The sequence below is a fragment of the Coenobita brevimanus genome, chromosome 65, assembly GCF_032717465.1.
Source record: "Coenobita brevimanus isolate Jiangsu-jjx chromosome 65, ASM3271746v2, whole genome shotgun sequence".
NCBI classification, from domain to species: Eukaryota; Metazoa; Arthropoda; class Malacostraca; order Decapoda; family Coenobitidae; genus Coenobita; species Coenobita brevimanus.
This window is the reverse complement of record NC_137018.1, coordinates 33332406-33357438: the sequence shown is the minus strand read 5'-3', so window position 1 is coordinate 33357438 and position 25033 is coordinate 33332406. Positions and strand designations below refer to the sequence as shown.

At 45.5% G+C, this 25033-nt stretch overlaps 1 protein-coding gene across 1 annotated transcript in view; it reads right to left on the bottom strand.

Moving 5' to 3' along the window:
- Window positions 1–24829, bottom strand: part of LOC145405104 (LHFPL tetraspan subfamily member 3 protein-like) — a 119101-nt gene extending 94272 nt beyond the window's left edge. Inside the window, exon 1 of the mRNA XM_080276620.1 lies at window positions 24609–24829. Coding sequence (XP_080132746.1) covers window positions 24609–24795 — 187 coding nt within the window. The 5' untranslated portion in view covers window positions 24796–24829. The remainder of the gene's footprint in view (window positions 1–24608) is intronic.
- Between the last annotated feature and the right edge of the window lie 204 nt (window positions 24830–25033).

The window sequence follows — 25033 nt, the reverse complement described above, 5'->3', positions numbered from 1 at the left end:
TCCCCGATTTAACTTTCTTCATTGCTTCCACAACTTCTATCCTACTGATTTCTTCCTGTCTTCTCACCTCCCTCCTTCTCCCAGCCATTCCCCAGCCACTTATACTCGCATTACTTCCATCCTCTACGTTCAACAATTCCTTAAAGTGTTCTCTCCATCTGCTCACTTTTTCTCCCTTCTCCACTAGTAATCTACCATTTTCATCTTTCACTCCCCTGCTAACTTCACTTCCACCCTGTCTTACTCTTTTCACCTCTCTCCAGAACATTTTCTTACAGTCCCTCCACTTTAGCCTACACTCAAATTTCTTCCAAATTCCTCATCCACTCTCTTCGTACTCTCTCTTACTAATCTTTTCACCTCTCTCTTCCTTTCTACATATAACTCTCTCTTCCGCCTCTCAACCTCTTCCACGCCCCTATTTCTCATCCATTCATTGTATGCTTTCTTCTTTTGTGCCACAGCCTGTTTCACCTCTTCAGTCCACCACGCTGTTCCTTGCACCCCCCTCCGTCTTCTCTTCCTTCCACACACCACATCACATGCTGCACATATTTCTTCTGTAAATATTCTACACACACCTTCCACGTCTCCCATCTGCTCCAATTCATATTTGCCCAATCGTTCCTCCACTTCTCTCTTATACTCTGCCTTTTTCTCATCCTCCTGTAGCCTTTCCACTCTCCTTGCAACTACTCCTTCCTCTCGTCTTTCCCTTCTTCTATTCCTCCAACTTTCTTGTACTTTAATTCTGGCCATCACCAAGTAGTGGTCAGAAAGTCCACTCCCCCAACCTCTATACACTCTTGCATCCATTACACATCTTCGCATCCTTTCATCCACACACACATAATCAATCATTGCCTTCATTTCATTCAGTTCACCACCCACCCTTCTCATCACTCGCCATGTATACCTGTGAATCATTTTATGCCTGAAGAGGGTATTGGCTATCACCAACCCCCTCCCAGCACAAATGTCCACTAACGCACTCCCATTCTCATCTATCTCAGCAGGCACACCCCACTCACCAACTATTCCATCCACCTTCACATTCCCAACTTTACCATTCATATCACCAATCAAAAACACTCTCTCATTCCTTCCAAACTTTTCCATGCACACTTCTACATTTGTCCAGAAATCTTCTCTCACTCTTCTAGCACGATCTTGCGTTGGCGCATACACACACACAATCGCCCACATTTGTATTCCAACTTTCAACTTTACCCACACAATCCTTGACCCAACTGATCTATACTGTCTTATGCTCCTCTTCCATCTTTTACTCACAACTATACATACTCCTTCCTTTGCCCTCTCATTCTCACCTACTCCTGCACATATACCCCATCCATACTCCCATTCTCTCACACTTTCTCCTCTCCATTTTGTTTCAGTTATTCCACATACATCCACTTTCGCATCCTCAAGCACCTGGACAATCTCTCTCTCTTTCACCTCATCATTCGCTCCCCTTACATTCCAGGTTCCAATTACAATGTCCTTTGTCCGGTCCTTGGTCGTCATCGTTTGGTCAGTCCTTGTCCGAGGCTTATTGTTTGTTTTTTTAGTTAGTTGTTTTCCGGGGAGGGGCACTAACCCTCCGCCAACCCTTTTAGTCGCCTTTTATGACAAGCAGGGATACTGGGGGAGTATTCTTGAAAACCCCCCTACCCCCAGGGGGTATATACATATATATATTGTTACATAGCCTATGATTTCATCATCCTTTGTGTAATTTTAACGCACAGTTGCTGCATGTTTGATCACGAGCGTGTTCTGCCTCAGTCCCCCCCTTCTACCGTTATAGTAGAGTAAGTCGTTCTCTCTGTTATACTTTGCGGGATTTTCAGCTCTTTGTCCCCATGGCTTCATTTGCGCGTCCTTATTGCAAGTTGTGTCAAGCTCTGCCGGCCCCTATATAATGAGCTCAATCTCTGCATCATTGCCACTTAGATCTGCTCCTCATTTTGTTCACATCTCTGTCCTCCCCTGTACAGATATTATTATTGTGAGTGCTCAAGAAATCTCCAACCATCTAGCAGCTGTGTGTAATTTGAGTATAACTGTTGTTGCATTTTTTCTTGTACTGTATAGCATAAGTTTAATTTGTAGGCCTAGTGAAGTTTTTGTAATTCGTGTGGGGTTCTTTATGTCAGTCATTTTTGATAATAGTTTGTATCTGTAATTATTTATCTGGCATTCACTGAGTATTATCTGGTATCTCATTTTATCAGGGCTGACTTAGATAAATTTACTCTTGCTAATTTCGTGTTAATAGAGGCTATTGCAGTTAACCATATATTTAACCTGTTTATTTGCCATTACATTATCCTTATGAGTCCTGAATGTTTTGTTGTTAGTTTAAGCATTAAACTTTAACTTGTAATTTTACCTAACTCTTTTGTTTTGAACCTGGAACTTTACGGGACAGTAGTGACTCTTCGTATTCTCACTTAAAGTGTACATTATCTTTCTCTGTTCCGTAACATAAATTTGGCGACCTCATATCAGGATATTCAGGATATTATCATAAGGATATTGTTTGATATTTTGTGACTGTGATATATTCATGATGGCTACTATTTCTACACTTGATGAAGCCAAAGATTTTTTGTCAAATGTGCAAACAGTGTGTGATATAGAAAACAGAACAAAGAATGAACTTAAGCTTGTCGCTCAACAATTGGGAATTGTTGTTCGCTCTCATCATTCTAAAGATCAAATTGTTGACATGATTAATGAAAGCTTGCTTAATGTAACTCCTCCAAATGAGCAAACGCAGATTGAATTAGCTAAGTTACAGCTAGCCCTGCAGGAGGCCCGTGCTAGGGAGGTTGAGGCACAAGTTGAACTTGCTAGGATTCAGGCAGACCATGAGTATCGCATGAAACAAGGTGGAACTGGATCATCTAGCTCTGATGATTTTGATGTGGCTAAAAATGTTAAACTTGTCCCTCCTTTTAATGAATCTGATTTAACAAAGTATTTTCAGTTGTTTGAGAGGGTAGCTACAGGTTTTAATTGGCCTAAAAAGTATTGGCCAGTAATCCTTCAAACTGTTCTCACCGGTAAAGCTCAAGTAACTTATGCATCTTTGCCTCAGGATCAGTCTGATAATTATGATGTAGTTAAGAGCTTGATTCTTAAGGCCTATGAGCTTGTTCCTGAAGCTTATAGAGTAAAATTTAGGACAACTTATAAGCAAGATAAGCAATCCCATGTTGAGTATGCAAAAATCAAAGAAGATCTGTTAGAGCAGTGGTTAAATTCTAAGAATGTGGATTCTGATTTTGGTAAATTTAAGCAGATGATTTTGCTGGAGGATTTCAAAAGGTGTATTAGTAAAGATGTAAGCCTATATCTTGATGAGAAAAGAATAGATAATTTGTCTGATGCTGCAGTTTTAGCTGATGAGTATGTTCTCACTCACAAGAGATATTCTAGAGAAAAAGGGAAAGCTGAGAGTAAGTACGTTGCCTCTACTCAGAGTACAGGTAACAGGAAAGAGAATAAGGATGATGTTTCTCAGGAAGTAAATACCAGCTTCACCTCTAGATTTCAGAAAAGTAAATGTACTTATTGTAGTAAGCTTGGTCATACTACGGAGAGATGTTTCAGGAGAAGGCGTGATGTGAACAAAAAGGAGTCTTTAAATATTCAGTCAATTGGTCTAGTGTCCACTCTTGAGAGTTCCCAGAATTCTTTAACTGAGTTAACTGAACCTGCTTTGAGGGGTAACTTAAATTCTCATGATGGAGCTCCTCTTTTGAGCAGTAACGTGGGTGACACTCTCAAGAGTTCATGTGCTAATTTCCTGTCTGAAGGTTTTGTCAGTCCTCTGGACAGTAATGACAGGAAATCAGTTAAAATATATCGTGATACAGGTGCTTGCCAATCCCTTATGCTGACCAGTGTTCTAGGCCCTAATGTTAATTCCTCTGATGAAACTGTAATCTTACAAGGTGTAGGGAATAATTACTTCTCTGTTCCTCTGTGCAGAGTGAATTTAGAGTCTGGTTTTGTTAATGGTTCTGTTATGGTTGGGTTGGTTGAGACACTCCCAATGTCAGGTGTAACTTTCTTACTTGGAAATGATATTGGTGGAAGTCAAGTGTGTCCAGCTCCTCAGTTGTCTAGTGAGCCAGTGGCTGCGTCCCAGGATTGTGATGTCCCTGATGTGTTCCCTGCATGTGCTGTCACTAGGGCTAAGTCTAAAGTTACTGGTGATTTAGAGGATAATGATGATGATGATGTTATCCTAGCTGACACTTTTCTTGCTAATTTGGACCACTCACCAGATGAGGCAGTACCCCGTAGTGTTGATAATTTGTCTCGTCAAGAGTTGGTTGAGTTGCAGGTTGCTGACCCTGAGTTGAAAGGTCTAGCTAACTCTGCTTGCAGTGAGGAAGAGTCAGCTGGTGCTTCTACTTGTTATTATGTAAAGTCAGGAGTACTTATGAGGAAGTGGAGACCCCCAACAGCATCAGCCGACTGTGAATGGGAGGTTGTACATCAAGTTGTCATCCCTCGTGTTTGTAGGCAGGATATCATTAGAGTGGCTCATGATTCCAGTTTGGCAGGACACCTTGGAGTGAGGAAGACTGTGGCACGCATTTTGAAACACTTCTACTGGCCAGGTATCTTCATTGATGTTTCCTGGTATTGTAAGTCTTGTCACACCTGTCAAGTTGTGGGGAAGTGTAATCAGACCGAAAAGGTTGCACCTCTAGTTCCCATTCCTCCTTTTGAGGCGCCTTTCACCCGTGTGTTGGTGGATATTGTGGGCCCTCTTCCTAAGACTTCTTCAGGATTTTCTTATGTGTTGACCATGATTGATATGGCTACTCGTTATCCTGAAGCCATTCCACTTAGAAATATCTCAGCAAAGAACGTGGTTAAGGAAATGCTAGGGTTCTTCACAAAGTTTGGTCTGCCCAAGGAGGTACAGTTAGACCGGGGAAGTAATTTCATGTCAAACGTTTTCAAACAGTCTCTGAAAGAGTTGGGCATCACCCAGATCACGTCTTCAGCTTACCATCCCCAGACCCAAGGAGCGTTGGAGAGATATCATCAAACACTCAAATCGATGCTCAAGAAATACTGTTTGGAACATCAGAAAGACTGGGATAAAGGTCTTCCATTCGTTGTGTTTGCTGCAAGAGAATCTCCAAATGAATCACTGGGCTTCTCACCTATTGAACTACTGTTTGGCCATGAAGTAAGAGGACCCCTTAAGCTACTCAAGGAATGCTGGCTGTCGGAGGAAGATGACGTCAACCTGCTGGAGTATGTGATGAATTTCAAAGAACGGCTGTCCACTGCTTTACAGCTGGCGAGAGAGAATTTAGGAGCTGCTCAGGAGAAGATGAAGACTTGGTATGATAAGAAGTCCAGGTTATGCCACTTTCAGCCAGGAGATCAGGTTTTGATTCTGCTACCAGTCCATGGGCAACCTCTTCAAGCCAAGTTTAGTGGTCCTTATTTCGTGGAGAAGAAACTCAGTGATGTCAGCTATGTCATCGCCACACCAGATCGTAGAAAGAGCAAGCAACTATGTCACATCAACATGCTAAAGTTATATCACAAGCGGGACGAAAATAATCCAGTCTGCACTGTAGCTGTTCCACCCGAGTCTGCAAGTGAATCTCTCCCATGCAGTATGTGCCTGAGTGATAGTTTGGGGAAGAATCCTGATATCATGAATGATCTCCAGACTAAGCTTTCTCATCTACCACCCAAGGAAAGGCAGGAGTTTTTGGCATTACTGCAGGAGTAACCGCAAGTGTTCCGTGCCACTCCAGGAAGAACCACTGTGTTGATGCATGATGTCGATGTTGGAGACGCAAAGCCAATTAAATTGCCTCCTTACCGTGTGAACCCAGTGAAAGTTCCTCTCATCGAGAAGGAGCTTGGCTACCTGTTGGACCACAAGATGATTGAGCCCTGTCAGTGCGAGTGGAGTTCTCCTGTCACTCTGGTCCCTAAGCCAGGTGGGTCACAGCGGCTTTGCATTGACTACAGACGTGTTAATCAGATAACCAAAACAGACACTTACCCTCTCCCTCGCGTGGAAGATTGCATAGACAAGATCGGAAAGGCTAGGTACATAAGTAAGTTTGATTTGTTAAAGGGATACTGGCAAGTACTTATGACTGAACGTGCTAGGGAGATCTCATTTTTTGTAACATTAGGAAAGACATTTGCATGTTCTGTAATGCCATGTACAGATTGTTTTAGAGTAATAAGAAATTTCCTTTGTAAATTTCTTTTTTCTTTGTGGGGAGGTGTTACATAGCCTATGATTTCATCATCCTTTGTGTAATTTTAACGCACAGTTGCTGCATGTTTGATCACGAGCGTGTTCTGCCTCAGTCCCCCCCTTCTACCGTTATAGTAGAGTAAGTCATTCTCTCTGTTATACTTTGCGGGATTTTCAGCTCTTTGTCCCCATGGCTTCATTTGCGCGTCCTTATTGCAAGTTGTGTCAAGCTCTGCCGGCCCCTATATAATGAGCTCAATCTCTGCATCATTGCCACTTAGATCTGCTCCTCATTTTGTTCACATCTCTGTCCTCCCCTGTACAGATATTATTATTGTGAGTGCTCAAGAAATCTCCAACCATCTAGCAGCTGTGTGTAATTTGAGTATAACTGTTGTTGCATTTTTTCTTGTACTGTATAGCATAAGTTTAATTTGTAGGCCTAGTGAAGTTTTTGTAATTCGTGTGGGGTTCTTTATGTCAGTCATTTTTGATAATAATTTGTATCTGTAATTATTTATCTGGCATTCACTGAGTATTATCTGGTATCTCATTTTATCAGGGCTGACTTAGATAAATTTACTCTTGCTAATTTCGTGTTAATAGAGGCTATTGCAGTTAACCATATATTTAACCTGTTTATTTGCCATTACATTATCCTTATGAGTCCTGAATGTTTTGTTGTTAGTTTAAGCATTAAACTTTAACTTGTAATTTTACCTAACTCTTTTGTTTTGAACCTGGAACTTTACGGGACAGTAGTGACTCTTCGTATTCTCACTTAAAGTGTACATTATCTTTCTCTGTTCCGTAACAATATATATATATATATATATATATATATATATATATATATATATATATATATATATATATATATATATATATATTATATACATATATATATATATATATATATATATATATATATATATATATATACACACCATTGGCCGATTTGGGGGGCCTTTGGGGCCATGCCCCCCCCCCAGGAGGTATGTTGGCGCCTTTTTGTAATTCCTTCCAGTTGATTGCTGCGCCTCTTGTTCCTTTCAACCCCTAGGGCCATAGGCAAGAAGAAGCGTCAGGCACCTCACCCTCACCCAGACATATGGATGCCACACACAAAACGTATCTTTTCATCCATGTGTTTGTGTGTGTGTGTGTGGGAATGGGGACGTTAGTAACGTTTTCCTATTGAAAACGTTCACTGTATGTCTCGCCTAACCTTCGAAAAGTTACTCACAAGAATTAGATATATACGTAATAAGTAGTGAAAATTTAAATAAGCTGGGTACTAGCGGGCGCCCCTTTCTTGCTCCCCCCCCCCCAGAACAGCCGTCTATGGCACCCCTTTCTTGCTTGGCACCCCCCTGGAACAGCCGTCTATGGCGCCCGTTTCTTGTTTGCCACCCCCCCGAATAGCCGTCTATGGCGCCCCGTTCTTGCTTGGCCTCCCCGGAATAACCGTCTATGGCGCCCCTTTCTTACCCCACCCCCCCGAATAACCGTCTATGGCGCCCCTTTCTTGCCCCACCCCCCCGAATAACCGTCTATGGCGCCTCTTTCTTGCTTGGCCCCCCCAGAATAGCCGTCAATGGCGCCCCTTTCTTGCTTGTCCCCCCCCCCCCGGGACAGCCGTCCATGGTGCCCCTTTCTTGCTTGGCACCCCCGGAATAGCCGTCTATGGCGCCCCTTTCTTGCTTGGTTCCCCCAGAATTGCTGTCTAGATCCGCCTATGATATATACTCGTATACATATATATATTTTTTCCTTTTTTTTTCCTTTGTTTTTCCTTCCTCCATTCGTTATCAAATATATATATATATATATATATATATATATATATATATATATATATATATATATATATATATATATATATATATATATCCCTGTTCTCCCCCCCATAAAAAGAACCATGGCTGCTGCTATACTGGGAATCAGTGCGGTAATTCTTGGGTGGCCGCCACCGGCAGGGCTGGTTTGTCGGCACAGGGCCCTCCCGGTCGTCATCAAGTGACTGTGCCACCTCCAGTGTTGCGGCGCCCTGAATCTGCTGTTCAGTGCAGTAAAATTTTCTTTTGCAATATTAAGGGACTTCACTCCAACATCAACTCTGGTCAAAATTTCCTCCAGTTTGAATCCCCTGATCTGCTATTTCTGACAGAGCCACGAGTACCACCTCTGATTTAGCTAGATTTAATTTTCCTAGATATATCTTGATTCAAAATTTCAGACTCAAAGGAGGCGTATGTTGCCTTGCTAAATCAGAAATTGCCCTGGAGGAGATTACTAAATTTAATTGTCCTTTTTTCGACTATTCCATATACAAATAAAATTCTTTTGGTAAAATTAAGTATTTCTGTTGTGTTTATCGTTCCCCTAGCGCCCCTTCAGAGCCGAGTTTATTTAACTCTGTTTTCACAACTAAGTGTCCTCAACATTAATACTGCATCAGAAATTACTATTCTGGGTGATTTTCCATCTATCCATCCATTGCCAGACGCCATGTATCCCAAACGGGGTGGCCAAGGGCTTAGAGTTAATTGTTTTACAGGGAGGGGCACTAATCCTCCACCAACCCCACTTGACACGTAGGGATGCCAACAGTATCTGGTGTTCCCAGGCGGTCACCCATCCAAGTACTAACCAGACCCAACGTTGGGTGATTTTAATGTCCATAATATCGAATGACTCACTTATTCAGCCAGAACTGATGACTCTGGTCTTGAATGTGAGCTATTTGCAAACTCATTTAATCTCACCCAGTTAGTCAGTCAACCCACCCGTGTACCAGACAACCCTGATCAAAATCCCCACCTATTGGACTTGTTTCTAACAACCAATTCAGATAATTATAATGCCGAAGTGAAGTCCCCACTCGGATCCTCGGATCATTGTCTGATTCAAGCCACCAGTTTCACACCTACCACACCCTCCTGCTCTGAACCTGTCGTGATGACTACATGGCACTACGACAGGGCAGGTTAGGAGGGACTTCAAAATTTTCTCATGGATGTTCCTTGGACCTCCTTTTTCTCCCATGATGCAAATTCCACATTGGGCCACATACAGGATTTCATTAAAGTCGGCATGGAAACATTCATTCCCCATCATAAGTACAGAAAAAGATGTAATTCTCCTAAATGGTTTGATCACAATTGTGCTACAGTAACAGAACATAAACCAATAGCCTATAACACTTAGACAAGGACCAAAACCAAAGAAGCCTTTAACTGTTATAAAAATATCAGGAACCAACTATTATCAATCTTTCTAAATCAAACTTTCTACATACACAAACTAACAAACTACTAAACTATCCAAATGATAACAAAATATTCTGGTCAACCCTTAATTCATTTAAAACTAACCACTACCACCTCTTCCATTCCTCCGCTACAGTCCCCCAATAGAAATCTAGTTAGTGACCCAAGTGGAAAAGCCAACCTTCTTGTTGACATTTTTTCAACAAACTCAACCCTAAATTCAGAAAATCATAATATTCCCGTACTTGATTTTGATTCCCCTCAAATACCTCCTTTCATGATTCACACCAGACACATACAAGCTGTATTACAGAATCTATCAGCAGACAAAGCCACTGGTCCAGATGAAATTCCTTCAATAGTACTTAAAAATTGCTCCTCAGTGTTGGCTCCTGTATTAGCAAAATTTTTCCGCTTATGCATCCGTACCTCAATTTTTCCAGCCCCTTGGAAAGAAGCAAATATTCATCCTGTTCCTAAAAAGGGAGCAACTTCTGATCCATCAAACTATAGACCAATTTCAATAACTTCCGTTCTCGGTAAAGTTTTTGAGACACTAATTAACAAACACAGTCAAGCATCTAGAAATCAATAAATTGATCAATGATCGGCAGTATGGATTTAGACAGGAACGTTCAACTGTAGATATTCTTTGCCTTCTTACCCATCAGATTAACAAAACAATAGACCAACATGGTGAAACACACACAGTAGCACTCGATATTTCAAAAGCATTTGACAGAGTATGGCACCAGGCCTTATTGTCTAAGATGTCACACTATGGCCTTGCATCATTGGTTCCTCTAATTTCTTCTTACCTTCATAGTAGAAAAATACGGGTCATGGTAGATAGAATTTATTCTCAGTTTCATTCCATAAATGCTGGCGTACCTCAGGGATCAGCTTTGGCGCCAACCCTTTTTCTCATTCATATAAATGACCTCCTATCTGTCACGCACAACCCAATACATTATGCTGATTACTTGACCCTTCATAGTTCTTTTACATTTAGTACCTCCTTTACACAATTTGATATAAATTCCCAAATAAACACAGCAATTTCTTTGAACCAGGACCTTTCTAAAATTAATCACTGGGGACAAAAAAATCTGGTCTCATTTAATGCTCAGAAAACTAAATACGGTACATTAATTTCTCCAATAGAAAGAATCCTCCAGACTCACACATAATTTTAAATGATGTCAGTATTCCCATATCCACTACAATTGATATCCTAGGTGTTACTCTAAACCCCAACATAAGCTGGACAGCTTATGTTAAATCCCTTGCTAAAGATACTTCTAAAAAACTGGGACTTATTTACAGCGTTTGTGAGTTCTTCACTGACGAGCAGATGGCCACAATGTACAAAACTCATGTGCGTTCTCAGATCGAATACTGTTAATCACTGTGAAGTGGATGTGGAGCGGTTGCATTGTGGCAGTTGGACAAAACTCAAAATAAAGCCATTAGATTAATTAATAATCCTGCCATAACGCAGGACCTTCCTCAGTTATCAGTACGTCGAGATGTTGCTTCTTTAGAGCTATTTTATCGATATTTTTACCGTAAGTGTTCTAACGAACTGGCTTCAATTGTGCCTCCCCTTCACATTTTCTCCCGAAATACTCGGGTAGCTAGGAGCGCCCATGAACTCACTCTCTCCCCCACAATGCAGAACCTCTGCCTATCAAAATTCATTTATCCCCAGCACTACTACTCTCTGGAATTCACTTCCTGGGAGTTGCTTCCCATATACAATTAATCCTCTCGTTTTTAAACCCAGTTGTTATAAGTATTTTATAAGAATGGAGGATGTCTTTAGGCACATGGACTTTTTTTTCCTTTGTTTTTCCTTCATCCACTCATTATCAAAAATACTATATATATATATATATATATATATATATATATATATATATATATATATATATATATATATATATATATATATATATATATATATATGTCTATGTAGGAATAGTTTGGCCTCAACTTTACTACCAGAAAGAGTGTTTTGTTCACCTATTCGTGGTCCGTCGAGGTTCCGGTTCCAAATTAATATTTGGAGCTGAAGTTACAGGCCTACCAAATGGGTCTCTTCCACAAATCTTCTTTATCTGTGAGTATACAGATTCTCCCTTAATCACAAAACCATCGAAACAACATCATTTCAATTAGCATGGCTTGTCTACGCCAGTCGCTACAATATATATATATATATATTCTACGCCAGTCGCTACAATATATATATATATATATATATATATATATATATATATATATATATATATACACATATATATATATACATATATATTATATATATATATATCAACATATGAATTTACGTAGCTTAGGAAGATCTCTAGTAGCGAAGGGATTTGAAAGACCCTCCATTAACCCTTTTACTACGGCAGATCTCCCCTCAGTTTGATAAATAATGTTACATGTAGCAGTCGTAAGAATAAAACATAAAAGACGCCACTGTACTGAAGAGGTTAAAAAATAATTCATAACAAACCCAGGTAATGCAAATAATAGGGGATGAGATTCAAAATAAGCAACAACGAAATGAGAATATAAAATGCACTGGACAATCGAAAGAGAATAAAATGCAAAGCCAATCGTAAAACAGTTACAGAAAACTTACAAAATAAGAACGGAATGATAGCTACATAAGACCAGTATAAATAGCACAATACGAAAATGAAGAATACCAGCATAAATAAAAAAAAAAAAAAAAAAAAAAAAGCGATATACAAAATGCAAGCACAGGAGGTAAATAGGCAAAACCAAAGGGGGGAAAGGTGATAAATAAGAACCACTGAAACCAATGAAAAAAAAAAATGAGAAAAGCACGGCAGAAAATAAGAGCAAAATGAATATAGAAAGAGAACTACTCTCACACCACTGGGCTCTACTCATAATGAGCTTAACCACTTTTTATGGTAAAGATGTTTCCCTAGCAGACACTTAGGCTATGTGAAATAACTTTCTTTTATCGTATTTTTCCAATTCTTACTCACTCTACTTTGGTTATCAAAGTGTTCGGCAATTGCATGAGCGAAAATAAAGGTACAGTATAACCAAAGAATCTTAAAAAAAAAAAAAAAAATCAATAAAAGTTTTTGTCTACAACCTGACGTCCTCGTTTAAGCCTGCAAGGCGCATGCATAGATATGTGCAGGTGGCGGCAAGAGCTCTCACCCGTAGACCACAACCAAGTCAACAAACTCGGTAGGATTGTCTGTTCACTCTCATTACCAGTGAATTACTCATCCTCTCACCTCAAGGGTGGTAAGGATCATCACTTCAAAACAAACCGGGACATAGACTTGATTGTTGGGGCGATCACCTCAACACGCCAGTTACTTATTGTTCGGTCAATCAGTTCAGGAAAATGAAACGCTACTCATATGCGTTAAATTGTTCGGGCGATCACGTCCAGAAAATGTTACACTATTATTAGTGATCACAATCCAGTGAATCCGAATACCAAAGTGGTGGAGTGAGTAACAGTGACAGTGTAACCACAAATACGGCCACCAAGTGAGAGTCGAGTCTATCAGAGTGAATTCGCTACCATCAGAAAATACCTCCTGATACTAAGACCATATTCAGACCCCAGTGCCAATAAAACACTTACCAGCAAGGAATAACATTAGTAACTCCACGAATATAGAAAACCCGGACTTCCCATAATTAATAACACTGCCTCAAGTGCTATTCACTGTGACCCGAGCAGTATCCTGCGTGATACTGATAACCCATATCTAGACATAAGAGTTGTAATTGCCCAGTGTATCTGTATCAGTGACATCTACTCGTTCCCCTGTCCAACTTAGTAATACACGTGTAAGGTTGTTGCCTTGAGTTTTTGTGTCCTACCTCTCTTCTATTTGTATAAGCTCCTGTCAAGATGGAGAGCCCCATTACACACTAGTGACTAGGCGTTTACGAGACGGGAAGCCGGACCTAAAATACCTAGCATTACAGTCAGCATGATATCATGAGTGTTATTACTGGTACCATTAACCTTCTCATGGTCGGGATATATTTCATTCTATCCCATCTATTCCAAACGATTTTATTCATTTGAACGTGAGTCATGGGAGTTTGAATATTAACTGCTCGAGATGGATCCTCCTATCTACATCTTTACCTTAAGAAATGCTTGGTTACCAGTGTTTCTCCCTACATATCAGGAGTAAACATTAATTCAAGATGTTTCGCATGTAGTAAGATCAATTACAGTGAGTTCACTTTATTACTGTTTCAGTAATAAAAGAGGTCAGTATTGTTATTGCAAACACCTGTAGGCCTACAAGGTCATCAGAGACATGTTGTTCCACTTTGTCCTTACCTTTTACAATCTTGGTTTGTAATGAGGAACACCGCCAACCTGTTAATTTATATGTAAGGTACTATAAAAAGCACGGTACGGTAACAAGCTTAACGAACAGGGAAGGTATCCAACAAACATTCACTAAGATTCAATAAATAATAGTCGATTTATAATTATAGTTCTTATTTACGTTCTACATGCGAATATGCTGGAGTACAGTTTCTGCTCAAAGGCAACCCATGTCCCACAGGCATTACAAAGTACACTATATAGATCCTTGGCCTATTAGAAGTTGAAAACTTGGCTGCTTTCAGGTCAAGTGAAGGTACGAGTACCGTACTAGAGGTGTTCCATTTTATTGGGGCCTCTGTTTTGTAGTTCCCCACTCACTGGCCTTGCCTATTCCTATTTCTGGATCCCTCTCACCCTCTATTTTAACCTTGTGGGAAACTTGGTTCGGACAGTGAAAATTAATGTAACTGACGATAACTTACAGAGGGACCTGTGATAAAAGCTTGGCAATATTTTATCGTGTGGGTTCACTACTCTTCATATTAGATGCCTCAGAAATTGTCTAAAAACGACATATGAAGAATCGCTTAGACCCGGGACCTCGGGAGTTTTGCAGGTTCCGAGTAAAACCGTCTGGTGTTACCCGGAATAAACAGTCTCGAGTTAGCCATATTAAAATAGACACGTCGTCCCCTGTAGTTAAAATTAGTTCCTTAATGAGCGCAAAATTATATACGTTGTCCCTCATGGTTACTTCCTCTGGTTCGTGGCGTCTATACTTGTCTAAATGTTAGAACAGTGAGGTTGGCTGTTTACCGAACATTCCACAAGTTGTCACATGTCAGCTATCGGTACCGTACCGGTACGTTAATTTGTAAATAGGCTATACATGTTCTGACTCCTGGCATCTTTTGTTTTTCGTGTGACGCTACAGAGCATGAAATTTTTCTGGATATACTCCTCTTTAGCACGAATTACCTAAGTATCACCTACACAACTGAAACTGAATCTAGGAAGGGTCCCATTACACAGATGTTTAAAGGTACAGTACAGAATATGGCAAGGAAAAGTAGTGACGCAAAGGTCTGGACCATAGTCTGGTACGATTTTTTTTTTTTTTATGTCTGACCAATTCATAGTTCTTCTCTATGTCTATCTATCTATAGCCAGACATCATAATCCCGTAAGGGGTGGTCGTTTGTCTATAATTTAGTTGTTTTAGGGGGTAGGGCACTAACCCTTCGCCAACCCACCTGCTGACAGGTAGTGAACACGTATGGGCTGGTTATATTATTACCACCAAGTGTTGTATATTGTTTCCTGGCTTACAGGAAGCCGTTTGGCTTGTCACTCAATGTGTAAACAATGAGGGAGGAGTAATTCTCCTGCTCACAGCTCCGTCTGCTATCGTATCTACATTACTTTAAAATTTGATTAGGATTGGTTTGTTCAGAACTGGTTAGCTCACTTGAACGTATATGCGATTACGGAACTGGAGAATCCCCACCCTTTCCTTACTGAAATACCCGCCGTGGCAAACAACCACCATGACGTTGCGACCCCCACCCCAGAAGGAGACCACGGAGGGATTTGAAAGGAGCACGTATCATCCCAGTCAGATGGACATAAGTCCCCTACTGCCCCGCACCCATATTGCCCGCAACAGACCCAGGGGAAGATTTCAGTCCGAGGGCACTACCTCGCAGCTGGACTAGCCCTCAACAGGTTCAGGGTGGGACTAAGAATCTAGTCTCGGGCAGCACCACTGTGACAGCCTCCAGCCACACACAAAGAGATGGCCTCAGCCGCCCTCAAAAAGGAGACGGCCTCAGCCGCTCACAAAAAAGAGATGGCTGCAGCTGCTCACAAAGAAGAGATGGCATCAGCCGCTCACAAAGAGGAGACAGCCTCAGCTACTCACAGAAAGAGAGAGCCTCAGCCACTCACAATAAGGAGACAGTCCCAGCTGCTCCCAAAAAGAGACAGCCTCTAGCCACCTGGGTGCTGCTCCATCCCCCTCCCCTCCTGCAGGAACCAGCGACAGCCTCCAGCCACGTCTGGGGAGAGACAGATCCTTCTGCAGCTCCCGACGGGAGTACGACACCGGTGACAGACTTCAGCCGCACCAACAGGCAGGTGACGGCCTCCGCCTGCACCTCGACTGCACATCACTCCCCTTGCAGGGCACCGGCAACAGCCTCTAGCCACGGCCATGGTCAGATGACAGCCTCTTCCCGCACCCTGCCCGCGGTCCTGCTCGGAAGTCGGGCCCCGGCAATGGCCTCCAGTCGCGCCGTCAGGAAAGGGACAGCCTCTAGCTGCCTTCCCCCTGCTCTTCTTCTCCAAGGGAGCCTCTGGGAGGATCACCTTGGCCTGGAGGAAGTGTGGTGCAGCCCTGTGCTACCCCTGGGAGTGTGTGCTATCCAGCCAGCGCCCATGGGAGACAACCACCTGATGGACTCCTGTCCAAGGCGACACCACAGCCTAACCCTGATGGCAGCCTAGCAGAAAGTAGACTGCAGATGCCAAACTCCCCGAGGCGCCCCTACTCCCCCGGGGCGTGCCCTCTCCAGCTCCAAGCAACCCTTTCCCCAGAGTAGGAGCAGGCAAGAGCTCCTGCTCAGTCTGTTCGGTCCCAGCTTGGAGGACCAGACCACCCTGGCCGGCCCCGCGAGTAAAGGGTCCCTCATCACGCCCGACAACAGCCCCCAACAGACGACGTCACCATTGAGGGTCATCCCGTGGCCCTTGAGGGAAGGGACACCTGACGGGAACCCTCCAACACCTGGCCGACACCTGGAACTCACCCGGTCCCCAAAGCCTGACTGGAGCCCCTCGACTTGCCCAGTATAATAGTGACTGACCAGTGTTGAAGTGACTATAATGCTTACAGAACCTACACACAGTGCAGAAATGGTTCCCTAATTAACAATCCAATATACTGTTGTGCCGCAAGAGTGTTGTATTAGTGCCCATACTGCTGTGTAATATCTAATGAGACACTAGAATTCAGACTGATGTTCAAGCCCAACCAACACTGCATAAACTGAATGTCTTGTGTCGTACAGTGTCTGTCCAGTATCCTGCATGATACTCACTAACCAGTCAGGACCCTATAGTCTGTCCAGCCCAAGTGATAATAAAGTGTATTGTGTGTAATTCCCATAATTCCCATTTGTATTGTATAAAGTTGTGACTTGGTTAATATACGTGTAAGGTTGTTGCCTAGAGTTTTTGTGTCCTCTTCTCGTTGTGTATTCTGGCTCCGGTCTCGAAAGAGGACCCCGGCTCGATTGCAGGTGCTTTAGGGATGAGAAGTCGCCCTTAAAACACCTAGCATAACACTGGTGTCCAGCGGTGGTTCTTGACCCAGGCAGAATACAGGGAGGAGCAAAAAGGGACAATAGCAAAATGGCAATGAAACCTCATGTACAGTTATCCAAGTTCGACCAGGAACAATACGACATACACACATACCTATCTATAATCAAACCACTGCTGGACATAGGGTTTGAGATGACAAACAAAAAATCGCAGTCACCCTACCCCTCCTGGCAAAGCAGCGCCCAGCATCGCACCCAAAGTCGTACCGGAGCTAACATGGGCAAACTTACCAAAACAGTGATACAGGCCATCACGCCATCACTAGGAAGGGTTGTGGCACTCTCGCAACTCGATAGTTTAACTTATGATGAAAACCTGGACGACACACTCATCCAGGCCAGGTGACTCATCACCACTGCATACCCGGAAACAGATGTACTAACCTGGGAACAACACGCATTCAACACACTACTACGGGTCCTCCCCAGTATGGTCAAAGAACATTTCACTATACACTTCCTTACAGGAGACCTAGATCAAGACCTCCAGCTCATACAGCTCCTCCTAACCTCCCGCTCCACCCCACAACAAATCAATGTAGTCAGTAAATTCCCTACTCAGAGACCAGAGCTCCCCAAGAAACCTCGGCCGCCCTCGACCCACAACAACCCCACATCATCGTCCAGCCTACCTGGGGCTCACTCCACCAACAAGCGTCCCAACCCCAAGGAGAACCAGAACCTAATTTCCATTAACCCGTGGGAATTTACCACTTGCAGCCACCAATATCCACTCCATGACATCAGAGAGCAATTAAAGGCTGCCAGATGGAGACCGGCCACCCAAGGACGAGGAAAAGTGTCTTCCCTTGACAATGAGGGCCCTAAGGACGCCGCCACACCCACAGAGGACACTGATCCCGGGTAAACTAGAGCCAGAGGAGGATAAAATCCTGCAGCAGCTGGATTTTTAGTCCCGCCCCCACACCTCCCCATGGTGGCGAGGGCCACCTCTCAGAAATACCGCCCCCAAGTCTACAACAAGATGAGACTGAATGGGGTAAAAGCGAGGCTCCTGGTCGACACGGGAGCAGCCAGATCGTTCCTCTACAGTCATTTCTTCTCCTGTTATATGTCGGGTTTTGGCCCGCTTTTTCCTACGGTAGCTCATCTCGTGGACGCAGGGGATGGTCCCCTACCCATCTGTGGGGAAACCCGGGCCCTACGTGCCGACACCCACCAACGAGTCTCCACCCAGCACAAATTTATTGTGTTCGACTCCACCTGCCATACGTATGACAGATAGCTGGGATTGGACCTCCTGCAGAAGCTACATGCAAATATTGACTGCCACAAGTGACAGCTCCAATTCCAGAATCCCACAGATTCCCCTCCCACTTCCCCCCAGTCCATGTGCACATGCAGACCCCCCACCCCCCTTGCCTATCCCCCCTCCCCCCCACCTTCCCCCCCCTCAGCTCATCCCCCAGTCCCCACACCCCACCTTCCCAGCAACTATTGCATCCACCCTAACAATCCCTCCCCACCACGAGGCTTGGCTACACCTAAACAGGCCTACCGGTGCCTCCGTCCTGTTTTCCCCCGACCTACCACCTGGGACCCTCTCGGCCTGTCTGCTGTCCCCCACCTTCCTCGCCCCCCCACATCGCCAAAGTCAGGATAGCCAACATCTCCACCACCCCCCTCACGCTACCCAGGGGATTAGTGGTACGAGAGATGGAAGAAGCCAAGCCCTGTGCCGCCCTCCCCTCTTCCCCACCCCACCGTCCTACCACTCTTGCCTGATCATCTCTACCCCCATCAGGCAGATAGCCTCCACCACCTTCTCCTGGACTTCCAAGACCTCTTTGCATCAGGCCCTACAGACATCGGCCACACCACTTATCTGACACACGAAATACATACCACCGGACCACCAATTCACCAACCATCCCGGAAAAAAAAAAAAAAACAACGGGCTGAGGAAGATCGGCAGGTCCAGGATATGCTCAATGCCGGTGTTGTGTCACCTTCCACCAGCCCGTGGTCCTCCCCCATTGTCCTCGTCAAAAAGAAAGATGGCACCATGCGTTTCTGCGTGGACTACTGCCGATTGAACGACATGACCACCAAGGACGCCAAGCCCCTCCCCAGAATAGACAACTCCCTTGACTCCCTACATGGAGCCTTGGTTCTCGAAGCTGGACCTCCCGTCAGGATATTGGCAGGTCCCTGTACACTCCGAGGACAGGGCAAAGACAGCATTTTCCACTAGCAATGGATTATATTATGAGTTCAGCGTTCTGCCCTTCGGACTCTGCAATGCCCCTGCCACCTTTTCTAGGTTGATGGACTGTCTTGAGTAGCCTCACCTGGGAAATCTGCCTGGTCTACCTGGACAACGTCACTATTTCAGCAAAACATGGGCCAATCACCTCCAACACCTCAGGAAAGTTTTTCTGTGTATCCGTCAAGCGGGCCTCAAGCTCAGGCCCTCCAAGTGCATCCGCGCAGCCCAAACCATCGCCTTCCTGGGGCACATCATCTTGAAGGACGGCGTCTAGCCTGACCCTGACAAACTGCAAGCTATCGCAGACATCCCACTGCCACGAGACATTCACCAAGTCCACGCCTTCCTGGGCCTTGCCTCATATTATCGGCGCTTTGTCAAAGGGTTTGCTGACATCTCCAAACCCTTCCATGAACTGACAACAAAAAGGTGAGTCTTTCACTTGGACAGGCGAATGGAAAGCTGCCTTCCAGGAGCTGAAAAACAAGCTTATCACTGCCCCAATCATCGCCTTCCCTGAATATACCCTGCCCTTCTGTCTATACACAGATGTATCCCGCGTGGCAACTGGTGCCCTCCTCACCCAGGTACAGCAAGGGTGAGAACACATCATTGCCTGTGCTGGCAATCTGACACACACAACGCCCAACTCATCAGATGGACGGAAACACTAGAAGAATTTAGCTACGAGATTTCCTACCGCCCCGGCAAGCTACACACTAACGTCAACGTCCTATCCCAACTACCAATCAGCTCCATCCACAGCAAATCTGAACTCCTACAACAGTGGCACAGTAGAGAATGCCCCCAATGGCTGCCACCTCACCTGTTCTCAAAGCTCCACCAGCAGGGCGACCATCTATTCACCCAGTCAGGACACATAGTGCTCGATCCCAACACCACCTTAGACACCATGATGCACCTCCACTCCAGTGATGGGATTCACCTGGGCATCAAGAAACTGCTAGAGGTATTTAACGATGCATACTGGACCCCTAACCCCTCCAACCAAGCCAGACAAGTCACCCAGTCCTGCCGAGCCTGTGCACTAGGCAAGGATGCCACCCCCACACCAGGCCCATCAGGGAACATCTCTGATTATAAACCCTGGCAACTACTATCTGTTGATGTAGTAGGCCCCCTACCACCCAAATCCGGCTACAGGTTTATAATCACTTTTGTAGATACTCAAAATTCCTCATCGCCTGTCCAGCCAAAGCACACCACGCTGTAGCCGTGGCTGACGCACTCTTCCGCCATGTCTTCCCCTACTTCCATATTCCACAGGCCCTGCACTCAGACAATGCCACCGAGTTCACAAGTGCCGTATGGCAGGAACTTGCCACCATCTTTGGCTACCGCCTTTCACACTCCTCCCCATACTGGCCCCAAGGCAATGGCATCTGCGAGAGGAGCCACCGCACCCTCAAGAACCAGGTGAGAGCCCGAACAGAGGAGACCAAGAACAAGGACTGGCCGGCCCACGTCAAAATTGTCCAGTAGGGGATCCTGAGATGACAGTATATCACCCCACGAAAGAATCTTTGGGGAGGCACCCCTCCTCCTGCCCCTGCGACAACACCTACAGCCCCCTACAATGCCCCCACATCCGACCCTCTCCACCACCTCGAGGCGGTTGCACCACCAGCAAAGGAACCTAGATCTACAGCCAGACACAGCCCTTACAAACTGGGCAACTCAGTAGTAGTGATAAGCTACCCCCACCCAGTAAGATTTCCCCATGCTTCATGGGCCCATACACAATCGCCTGCATCCCCAACCCCTACTAAGTCATAATAGACTATCACAACACACCGCACACATATCGCACCCGCCATGTGCGCCTGTTCTCACCCACCACCCCATGCCACAACCCCGCTCCCCCAGTCACCAGCACCGCCTCACAAACTACCTGCCACCCCCAATCCCCCATCCAATTCATACAATTGCTACATTACACCCTTCTCCTCCTTACCCTCATCCCCCACTCCTTCCCTGCCAGCCCACTCCCCCGCTGCACCTCACACCCCCCCAGCTGCCACTTCACCACCACCGCAGATCCACCCACCCAACCCAGAAAACCTATATCCACCCCCCTCCATAGCCCACACACCACCCTCCCCCACACCCTCTTCTCGCTCACCACCCCAACCCACATACACCTCAGACACCACCTGCCACCCACACCCACACCAACCTGTCACAGAACATCCAGAAACCCCACTCATCCCAAACACCATGTGGCCGCACATCCCTCTCCCCACAGACATCCTTCCCATGCCCTAGAACACCTCATCCGACCCTCGCACCAAGAGGCCACACTCCCACCTCACCACCCACACCCACACTAAAAACTACCATCACCCGTTCCGGCCACCTTTCACACCCATTAGCAAGATACTCCACCATGCCATCCCCTACTCCCCCTACCTCACTCCCACCCATAGACCAAACCACCCCAACCCAGTACATCCCCAACACCGTCCTCATAACTACTCAGAATACACCAAGTCCAGTGGAAAACTCCACTCACCCCTATCCCCAGGGAAAACCACCACACCTACCCTTGGCGACCCCATAAAACCTCCACCACCTCACCGATCAACATTCAGCTAAGGTCCACCGGACAGCAGTCACCGCCAGTCATGAAAGTATGGCGAGCCACCTGGATCCCAGCCTACGGGAGGAAAAGTGTTCGTGGACCCCACCATCTCCTAAGACTCCTCCACACAGCGTATCAAGTCTCCACCCTCTACGTCACCTATACCCCTCACCTGGATCCGAACCTACTCACCTCACACTGGGCCACCCTCCTCCAGCACCTGACATCCGCATACAGCACCACCACTACCGACACCTACTACCTCTAGCCACGGGGATGTGACTTTTCCCCTGAAGACAGTGGTGAAATACCCGCCGTGGCAAACAACTGCCAAGATGTCACAACCCCCACCCCAGAAGGAGACCACGGAGGGGTTTGTAAGGAGCGTGTATCATCCCGGCCAGGTGGACATGTGTCCCCTACTACCCCATGCCTGTATTGCCCACAACAGATGCAGCAGGAAGATTTCAGTCTGAGAGCACTACCTCCCAACCAGACCAGCCCTCAACAGGTTTGGGATGGGACTAAGAATCTAGTCCCGGGCAGCAACCCTGTGACGGCCTCCAGCCGCACACAAGGAGACAGCCTCCAGTCACACACGAGGAGACGACCTCAGCCGCTCACAAAATGGAGATGGCCTCAGCCGATCACAAGAAGGACATGGCCGCAGCCGCTCACAAAGAGGAGATGGCTTCAGCTGCTCACAAACAGAGACAGACTGCCTCAGCTGCTCACAAAAAGGAGATGGCCCCAGCCAATCCCAAAACGAGATGGCCTCTAGCCGCTCAGGTGCTGCTCCATCCCCCTCCCCTCCTGCAGGAACCAGTGATGGCCTCCAGCCGTGTGTGGGGAGACAGGTACCGGGTATGTCCCTTCTCCTTCTGCAGCTGCCGACGGGAGTACGACTCCGGTGATGGCCTCCAGCCACACCAACAGGCAGGTGATGGCCTCCGCCCGCACCTCAACTGCACGTCACTCTTCCTGCAGGACACAGGTGACAGCCTCCGCCTGCACTCCGCCCATGGTCCTGCTCAGAAGTCGGGCCCCAGTGACTGCCTCCAGCCATGCCATCAGGAAAGGGATGGCCTCTAGCCGTCCTCCGCCTGATCTTCTTCCCCAAGGCAGCCTCCGGGAGGATCCCCTCGGCCTGGAGGAAGTGTGATGCAGCCCTGTGCTACTCCAGGGAGTGTGTGCTAACCAGCCGGTGCCTGTGGGAGACAACCACCTGACAGACTCCTGCCCGAGGCAACACCGCAGTCCGACCCTGACGGCGGCCCAGCAGAAGGAAGACCACAGACGCCGGACTCCCCCAGGCACCCCTACTCCCCTGGGGTGTGCCCTCTCCAGCTCCGGGCAACCCTCTCCTCAGAGTAGGCACAAGCAACAGCGTCTGCTTAATCTGTTTGGTCCCAGCCCGGAGGACCAGACCACCCTGGCTGGCCCCAGGAGTAAAGGGTCCCTCAACATGCCCGACCACAGCCCCCAACAGACGACGTCATCACCGAGGGTCATCCCGTGGCCCTTGAGGGAAGGGAAACCTGACGGGAACCCTCCAACACCTGGCTGACACCTGGAACTCGCTGGGTCCCCATAGCCCGACTGGAGCCCCTCGGCCTGCCCAGTGTAGAAGTGACTATAGTGCTTACAGAACCTACACACAGTGCACAACTGGTGCCCTAAATAACAATCCAAAATACTGTTGTGCCCAGGTGCAAGACAGTGTTGTATTAGTGCCCATACTACTGTGTAAAATCTAATGAGACACTAGAATTCAGACTGATGTTCAAGCCCAACCACCACTGCGTAAAGTTAATGTCTTGTGTCTTACGGTGTCCGTCCAGTAATCTGCATGATACTCGCTATAACTAGAGGACCCCATAGTCTGTCCAGCCCATGTGAATGATGTGATAAAGTGTATTGCTGTATTTCCCATAATTCCCATTTGTATTGTATAAAGGTTGTGACTTGGTTAATATACGTGTAAGGTTGTTGCCTAGAGTTTTTGCGTCCTGCTCTTCTCGTTGTGTATTCTGGCTCCGGTCTCGAAAGAGGACCCCGGCTCGATTGCAGGTGCTTTAGGGACGAGGAGTCGCCCCCAAAACACCTAGCATAACACTTACTAAACGAAACATTTGCGTTGGAAGTCACACTCCCTAATTCGGTTAATGTGAAAAAAAAAAAAAGTAAATACATACATACTTCCACCTGGTAATGGCCCTAAATCGGATGAACTTTGAAGCTGCATTTCAGTGTAATTAAACTTACATCCTAATCTGGACTTGCTTTCATGTTTAGGTTAGGTTTTGTCAGTCTGGTTGGCGTGTGAAACTAATGAGTTTATTAAAATTAATATTTCGCTGAAACCTTTAAACATTTTCATTTCATGATCGGTTATACATTGTAAATTTAAAAAAATACTATTGTATAATGAAAAGGAGCTCTCCTTGATTTTCACCAGTAACTAACTTTTGTTAAAATAATGGTATCATTACTGACCCGTGCCCTTGGAGTCCTGTGTGTCCCCTATCCACTGGGGCTGGACGAAGACGACGATGTTGATAATGGCGAAGCAGATGGTGAATACCCCCCACAACACACCAATAGCCTTGGAGTTACGAATGTAGCTGGTGGTATAGATATGGGCAGGATCTGCATACTCCACGTTCTTCTCGGGCTTCTTCATTTTGGCAAGGAAGTTTATCACGGGGACGAGTAAATGATAGGAACGTCTGGGTCACGTGTGTACCTAAAGTCCTAAACTTCTGTGGCTTAACCTGCGCAAAAGAATTTTTAATTAATGAAAACCGTTTTTATTAGCCTAGACAAAAATGAGAAATATAATTTTCGTGATTTTTCTACGATGGTTCTTTTCGTATGTAAATTCTTAATGGATAAATAATTTCCGTAGTCACGAAACAGCA